General features: G+C 59.2%; 1 protein-coding gene across 1 annotated transcript; it reads left to right on the forward strand.

Annotated features, from left to right (window-relative positions):
- Window positions 1-950: 950 nt before the first annotated feature.
- CCDC166 (coiled-coil domain containing 166) lies at window positions 951-7174 on the forward strand. Its single transcript, XM_082674398.1, has 6 exons — window positions 951-982; window positions 1076-1577; window positions 1669-2178; window positions 2540-2635; window positions 2804-2926; window positions 6306-7174. Exons 2-5 carry the CDS (start codon window positions 1137-1139, stop codon window positions 2807-2809), a joined length of 1053 nt encoding a protein of 350 aa, XP_082530524.1. The 5' UTR covers window positions 951-982; window positions 1076-1136; the 3' UTR covers window positions 2810-2926; window positions 6306-7174.
- The last annotated feature ends 975 nt before the right edge of the window (window positions 7175-8149 follow it).

The raw sequence follows: 8149 nt of genomic DNA on the forward strand, positions 1-8149 counted from the left end.
AGTTCCGTCTCCCGTGGGCGGTGGTGGGACCTGGTGGACACCAGGCACCGCTTTCCCAACACAGTGAGAGAAAGCCACCGGACGTCCGGAGTGGCGGGCATCTCAGCCCGCTTGCAGGCCGGGCGCCCCCCTCTTCCCTGGGAGAGGGGCTGCTCCCGGAAACACCCACGCGCCCCGTGGCTGTCGGCGGGGATGGAGCCCGAGGAAACGGAGGGGACAAGGTCCCCTTCTGCCTCTAATCGCCGCGGGGCAGAGGCAAAGCGCAGCCTCTGCGGCCGGGCTGGGCTGGGAGCGCAGAGGTGGACGCTTGCGGCTGGTGGCGGGGGGCGGACCGGGCGGGGGGCGCGGGGCCGGGATGGAGCCGAGCCCGGGTTGGGCGTGGTTTGGAGGTCTTCCGGGCGGGACCGGGGCTGGGGGCGTGGCGTGGCGTGGCTTCCCTCAGGACTCCACCTTCGATTGCATCCGGATTGCGTAATCGGGAATTGCCCCGCCGGGAAGAACCCGGTCTCGAGGAATCCGGAGACAGAGGAGAACGAAACGCTCGCCACACCTCTTCTGGGAGGAGGCGTTTATGAGCTTTAACGCGAGGACACCTCGCCGGGGAATCGGGAGGCCCGGACGACTTAAAATTTAAAAACCTCTGCCCATCGGTTGCCTTGCTTCGAAACAGAAATTAAAAGACCCAGGTCGACCTAGACACTCCCGCGACAGATGTGTGCGGCGCAGGAGCCCGGGAGGGGCAGGGGCGGCCCACGGTGCGGTGTGCTCTGGGAAGGAACAGGGTCCGAGACTGCGGAGGACCGGCCCGGCCTTGAGAGCAGGCCCCGACCCCTCGCAGTCTGTTGCGCAAGCAACGGGGCGGGAGTTGGGGAGGGCGGCTAAGTTCTGTTTCCAGGGAGACCATTCGGCTGACCGCCAACAGAGCTAAAGGTGGACAAACCCCGACGGGCGGCCAAGGTCCTGAAGGAGCCCCCTAGTAAAGGTTGGCGACGATGTCCTGACCCTTGATTGACCCCAAACTCCTGATTCTGCCTCTCCCAACCTCGTGACCCTGAGACGCGTCGAACCCCGCCAGAATCTTCGGGCTGGTCGAGGGGAAGGGCTGAGCTGGAGGAGCGGGCTGGAGGCCTCGACCCATGGTGCCCAAGAGGAAGCGCGGGCCGAGCGCCTGGGGCCGGTCTGGCGCGGCAGGAGAGGGCACCGAGCCGCCGCAATCGGAGAGCGCTCAGTACTTGCAGCGAGAATACAAACTGCTCTCGGAGCAGCTGGACGCCTGCGAGGAGCGCGTCGACCAGGAGCTGCAGGAGAACGCCTTCCTGGACTGCGAGGCGCAGCGCCTGCGCGAGGAGAACCGGCTCTACGCCAGCTACGTGAGCACGCGCGCGCAGCGCTGCGCCAACGCTATCGTCCGGCTGGAGGAGCAGAACCGCGTGGACCTGACGGAGATCCACCGGCAGCGCGCAGAGCTGGCGTCGCTCTACCGCCGGCGTGAGGAGGGGGTGTGCGCGCAGCTGCTGGAGATGGAGACGCGCGCGGCGCAGATGGCGCGACAGGTGCAGGAGCTGCAGCCCTACAAGGCCAGTACGCGCCCCCGCGGGAGGGCCGGGCGCGGGCAGGGCGAGGTGGGTGCACGCCGCGGACCGGAGCTGACCCGCGGCCCCGCCGCAGGAGCTGCAGCTGGAGCAGCTGGCCCGGATCCGGGCGCTGGAGCGCGAGCTGCTGCATATGCGCGTGGAGCACATGCAGCTGCTCCATCGCATGAAGCGGTGTTTCCAGGAGGAAAAAGCAGCCTTCGAGCGCGAGGCGCGCCAGCGCGTGCAGTCCCTGGCGTGGCGCGCGGAGCGGGAGGCGGCGCGCGCGCTCATCGCGCACACACAGGCCATCAGAGAGGACAACGGGCGCCTGCGGCAGGAGCTGCTGCGGCTGCAACGCCGGGCCCAGGTGCTGCACGACACGCGGCGCCAGTTGCTGGAGCAGCGTGAACAGCTGCGGCGCGAGCACGAGGACATGCGGAACCTGGCCCACGTGCACAGCTGGCTGCGCCGGGGCCCCGAGGGCCCGCCGCTTTGGCAACCGCCGCTGGCCAACTCGCACCCTGAGCACTTCGCCTCCACCACGATCCAGTCGCGCGCGACCTCCTGGGCCCCATCAGTCTCGGCCTCCCGGAAGCCGTCTCAGGTCTCGTGGCGCGCGGCCTCTTGGGCCCCATCGTTGCTGTCGAAGCTCGCGGTTCCCTGGGTCCCGTCATTGGTCCCGTCGCGTGTTGGCTCCAGGGTCCTGTCGCTGGCCCCTTCGAAGGCGGAATCACGGGTCCCATGCCACGACCCATCGCATGCGAGCTCCAGGGTCCCGTCCTTGACCTTGTCGCGCCCAGGCTCCCGAGTCCCGTCCCTGACCCCGCCACGCCTGGATTCCTGGGCCCCTTCGCGGTCCTCATTGCGTGCCGCCTCACAGAACACCACCCTCTTTGGGAAGTCCGTCCCCGGGTCGGGCTCTTCCCGTCCCCCAGTCGAAGGAGACCGTGAATGTGACGCTGCAGGCGAAGGCGCCTTGGGGAGATCCTGAACTTACCCGGAGGAAGGCCAATGAGGCCAGACGGTGCGGGGGAGACGGGGGTGCGCAGGACGCGGATTTGGTGAGTGGATTATCAATAAAGGTGTGACCCCCTCCCCACCCCTCTCCGCTCTGGCACCGCCTGCTTCGCTGTCCCGCATTTCTGGCCGGCGCAGGGACCACTCATTATGGCTCCCAGTTTCCAAGCTGCAAGGTAGCTTGATCGTCCTGTGCCCTGTGTGTCTGCCAGGATTGAGCATCCCTCAACCCCACAGCTGACCTCTGGCAGGGGCAGAGGGAGCCGGCCACGCCATCGTCCTGCCCATGAGGGCTGAAGTCTGGTGGCAGAGATGGACATCACGGGCATGGACAGGTAGTATGAGAGCAGGAAGGGAGTCTGGCGGGCCAGGGAGGAGCTGGTCCACTGCGTGTGGCGCCGGGAGGGCCAGCGCGGTTTGAGCTGCTCAAGAGAGCCATGGGGGGGGGGGCGTGGGCTTTGTTCTGGCGCCACGGGGAGCCACAGGTGTTTTTATGTTTAACCTATTGTTTTTTTGTTTGTTTTTGCCGCGCCCTGCGGCTTGTGGGATCCTAGATCCCTGACCAGGGATTGAACCCGGGCCCTGGCAGTGAAAGTCCTAACCACTGGACCTCCAGGGAGTTCCGGGGGGGAGGGTAATTTTAAATTTTGATTTAGCTGTCAGTCCAAGTGCACGGAGGCCAGTTAGTACGCTCTCCCTCACCTGTGGTCTGCATTCATCAACGGCTGCATTGGGGAGGTGGAGCGTGGGGGAGACCAGGGCGGATGCGCCACCGTGGCCCATGGACCTGGACCCTGTGGAGGGAGGAGTTCAGACCGCAGCTTTCAAACAGAGCCCCCCCAGCCCCCGCCAACCTTGCCGTGGAAATTTAGTTAAATGTTCTGGTTCTGGGTTGGAAGTGCTGGTGGGGGGCTGGCAGCATCAAACACAAATTCTCTGAGAAGAGTTCACTTGAGGGACTTCCCTGGTGGCGCAGTGGTTAAGAATCCGTCTGCCAATGGAGGGGACACCGGTTGGAGCCCTGGTCTGGGAAGATCCCACATGCCACGGAGCAACTAAGCCCGTGCGCCACAACTGCTGAGCCCGTATGCCACAACTACTGAAGCCCGCGCGCCTAGAGCCCGTGCTCCGCAACAAGAGAAGCCACCGTAACGAGAAGCCCACGCACTGCAATGAAGAGTAGCCCTGCTCGCCCCAACTAGAGAAAGCCCGTGCGCATCAGCGAAGACCTAACGCAGCCAAAAAAAAAATAAATAAATCTATTCAAAAAAATGAAATCTTGTTATCAATAGGTTCTTTTTTTTTTTTCCCTCCATTGCGGTGTGTGGGCTTTTCATTGCGGTGGCTTCTCTTTGCAGAGCACAGGCTGTAGGCGCTTGGGCTTCAGTAGTTGTGGCACGTGGGCTCAGTAGTTGTGGCTTGCGGGCTGTAGAGCGCACGCTCAGTAGTTGTGGTGCACGGGCTTAGTTGCTCCGCGGCATATGGGATCTTCCCAGACCAGGGCTCGAACCCGTGTCCCCTGCATTGGCAGGTGGATTCTTAACCACTGCGCCACCAGGGAAGGCTTATAACAACAACATTTTAGTTTTGCCTGGACTTTTGTTAAGCCACAAATTAGACATTGTTACCCTTTGTGAAAATTCATCCACTTGCATCCTTAGCATTTGGGACACATCTGTATGTACGTTATGCTTTGATAAAAAGTTCACATTCAGAACCCTGTTGGGCTGGTTCTGGTAGTTCCTTCTTCCTTGCACAGCTTTCCAGCATCTCCCTCTTAACAAGCTGCTCAAACTCAGCCCTGGTCTGCCCGGCAGGCTGCCAGCTGACGGTGCCTGTGGGGATGGAGGAGAGCCACCCCATAGGCCCCGAGGAAGTGGAGCAACAGAAACTCCCCATGCCTTGCTGGAGGGGATGCAGACTGCTGCAGCCACTCAAAGAGACAATTTGGTGGTTTCTCACAAAATTAACATACTTGTATAATATGATCCAGCAATGACACTCCAACCCAAAGGAACTGAGAACTTATGTCCACACAAAAACCTGCACATGTACGTTTATAGCAGCTTTGTTCATAACTGACAAAACTTGGGAGCAACCCAGATGTCCTCCAGTAGGTGAGTGGATAAGTACATGGCGGTCCATCCAGAAAAGGAAATATTAATCAGCACCAACAAGGAATGAGCTATCAGCCGTGGAAAGGCACGGAGGAACCTTAAATGCAAATCACTAAATGAAAGAAGCCAACCTAAAAAGGCTGCACGTTGCATGATTCCGACTCTGTGACATTCTGGGCAAGTCAGAACCATGGCGACAGTTAAAAGATGAGTGGTTGGGCTTCCCTGGTGGCGCAGTGGTTAAGAATCCGCCTGCCAATGCAGGGGACACGGGTTCCAGCCTTGGTCTGGGAAGATCTCACATGCCGTGGAGCAACTAACCCTGTGCGCTGCAACTACTGAGCCTGCGCTCTAGAGCCTGCGAGCCACAACTACTGAAGCCCACGGGCCTAGAGCCCGTGCTCCACAACAAGACAAGCCACTGCAATGAGAAGCCCACACACCGCAACAAAGAGTAGCCCCCGCTCTCCACAACTAGAGAAAGCCCGCACGCAGCAACGGAGACCCAAAGCAGCCCAAAGTAATTTTTTTTTAATTATTAAAAAAAAAAAAAAGAGACACAGAGGACCACACCTGTGTCAGCAGAGCCGAGGCTGGAGCCCTGTGGCCACAAGCCAAGGGGTGCCAAGGATGGCCGGCGCCATGAGAAGCTGGAGAGAGGGAGGCTTCAGAGGCAGCACGGCCCGGCTGGTGCCTTGACCTCACACTCTGGCCTGTAGAGCTGAGACAGTAAGTTCTGTTGTCCTCAGCCACCCAGATTGTGGCACTTCGTCACGGCCGTCCCAGGAGACCGATACAGCCATGCATGCAGACATCAGCTCAGGAGGTGGCCTCCCGGGGGACACGTGTCACGACGCTGTTAGAAGAATGGGGACGCGGAAGGGCCACAAGAGATGGACAAAAGCACCCGTAGAAGGACGTGGAGAGAACGAGTCCATTATTTTGAGGACAAGAAACCAAAACCACGTGCTTATTTTCACAGCACAGGACGGGCGCTTGAGGACACACTCCGCCATCCGCAGACCATCCCTCGGGCCGGGGGAGGGGGTCTTTCGCTCTTTGCCGTTTCCCAGAGGGAGATACTTCATTTACTGTGAGGCTCATTTGACCCCTAACCTGGAATAAATCTCACTAAAACAATACGACTGGCTCCCTTTTCTAGACAAAAGTTGCCCGATTTATCGGCCAAGGGAGCCAGGACCTCACCCCTCTCCCTGGGGTGAACGTCCACAGGAACTCCTGGGGAGGGGCGTCCAGCGGGTCACGAAGGACAGGGACGAAGCAGCAACGACCCACCGGCTTGGGTTTTCTGGGCCCCAAATGGGAGGTGTGGGATGCTCTGCTCTGCGGGCCAGGTCCCGCGGCAGCTGCTCAGGGACAGATCGCACGTGGTGGGTGCATCCGGGGAGAAGGTGTGCGGAGGGGTGGACGCCTCGGGCACCAGGGGCACACCCGTCCCTTTCCACCAGCCATGGGACAGCCCACTGCTGAGAAGGCTGGTGCTTCCTAAGGACACCTGCCCCTGGGGACGTGCGGACAGGGAGCTGAGGTGCAGACCTACCTTACTGCGCCTTCACCACCACGCTTCTCCCCCCAGGGTGCCGCATCCAGCAGAGGGTTCGCAGGGAGCCGTGCACAAGGACACAAGGAGGCAGCTGCGTCCCTGCCGTCTGCCCGCTGCCACTCCCTCAAAGCGTTCGCCACCAGGGCCTGCCCAGCCGGGCACAGAGGAAACTGCAGGCTGGGACAAGCCAGCCAGCAAGGGGAGCCGGATGTGCCCCCTGTTCGGCAGCCACTGGTATCACTCGATAATCGTCATCAGATGGAGCGTAGCTGATGGCACAGTTCTGTGTTGTCCACACTTAATTCCACACGATGGCGGCACGAGGTGAAGCATCACAAAGGAGTAAAAGCCAGAAACAGGCGACCTGGACGCACGGCCAGCTGGGCTGCAGGACAAGCCCAAAGACCCAAGACAGGCCATCCCAGCTTGCACTCCAAGGCCACCTGAAGGCCTCCACCACTCCACACGTGGGGTGGGAGCAAACCAGGCACTTCCTTGCTCACAGCTCTGAGCTGGAAGGAAAATATAAGCACTGGCACAAAAGTTTGGATTTTATAAATAAGAAAAGCCACTCGGATGTTCCAAAGGGCACATTTCTATTTATTCCAGAGGGCCATGGGCCCCGCGCCCTTAAGGCCTCACTGGCCATGATGGGGCCACCCTGAAGCAGCAAGGCCCTTCCCCAGCTGGGCTGTGGGCAGGACTGACCCAGAGAAGCTTCTGCTATAAACTGAATTGTATCCCCCGTCCCAAATCCCGTGTTGAAACCCTAACCCCAGTGTGGTCCCGTTTGGAGGTGGGGCCTCTGGGAGGTGATGAGGTGAGATGAGGTTGTCGGGTGGGGCCCCGTCATGGGATTAGAGCCCTTATAAAAGGAAGAGACACCAGCGCGCTCTCTCCCTTCCCCACGTGAGCACACAGTGCGGAGGTGCCGTCTGCAAGCCGGGAGGTGGGTCCTTGTCAGAACCGGCCACCTGATCTCCGACTTCCAGCCTCCAGAACTGTGAGAAATAAACTTCCACCGTGTCAGCCTCCTGGTCTGTGGTGTGTTGCTATGGCAGCCCGAGCAGACTGACACAGCTTCGTAACTTGATAACTTAATGGCTATTTTCAGTATGTATTAATGAACTTAGAATATAAATATCCTGTAAAATGAGAAAAAAAATGTAGGAAAGTTCCAAACATACTCATCACTTAGCTTCAACAACTCATTTTGCCAATACTGTTTTGTCTTTCTTCTTTTAATTAGAATTTTAAAGCAAATCCCATACATTATGCCATTTCACCCATAAATTTGTCAGAATGCATCCTTCTTAAGGACTTTTAAAAACAGAACCACACTGTCATTATCACAGCAAACTCCTTAATACCACCTAATACCCAATCCATGTTCAAATTTCCATGATTGTCTCAAAAAAGCCTTTTTACAACTGGTTTGCTCAAATCGGGGAGAGGTGGTCCCTCAGTGCAATGCCTCTGGGGCTCTGCTAGCTCCTCATGGCCCCCCATGTTTTTCTCTCTGGAATTCAGACAAAAATTAAAATCCTTCACCAAGCCTTTGGATAACCTGAAATAGCGTTCCCACGAGCAAGGGGGACAGGTGTCCTGCCCAGTGACCAAGTCTCCAAGTGCAAGCCGGTGCCCTAGAGAAGCCCACTCTGCAGGTTTTTACTTCGGGGCTGGGCAAGCAAAGACGCCTGGAGTCTGGAACAAAGAGTCGCCTCTCCCCGCAAGTCTCCCTGATGTGAACATGGCCAGAGGACCCCCACGCACACCTCCACTTCCCCGCGCCTGTGGTTCCCCTGATGCCTCGTCAGGAAGCCCAGATGGTGGACGCCCTTCCCGCAGCGGCTCCGGCGGGTGCTGAGGCCCTGGGG

This window comes from Grampus griseus (assembly GCF_964374135.1).
Source record: "Grampus griseus genome assembly, chromosome: 17".
Classification (NCBI taxonomy): domain Eukaryota; kingdom Metazoa; phylum Chordata; class Mammalia; order Artiodactyla; family Delphinidae; genus Grampus; species Grampus griseus.

Coding starts and splice junctions, on each gene's coding strand:
- CCDC166 (XM_082674398.1), top strand. CDS start 1,137: ATGGTGCCCAAGAGGAAGCGCGGGCCGAGCGCCTGGGGCCGGTCTGGC. Junction 1,578..1,668: donor AGGAGCTGCAGCCCTACAAG/GCCAGTACGCGC, acceptor GCCCCGCCGCAG/GAGCTGCAGCTGGAGCAGCT. Junction 2,179..2,539: donor CCTCCCGGAAGCCGTCTCAG/GTCTCGTGGCGC, acceptor GTGACGCTGCAG/GCGAAGGCGCCTTGGGGAGA.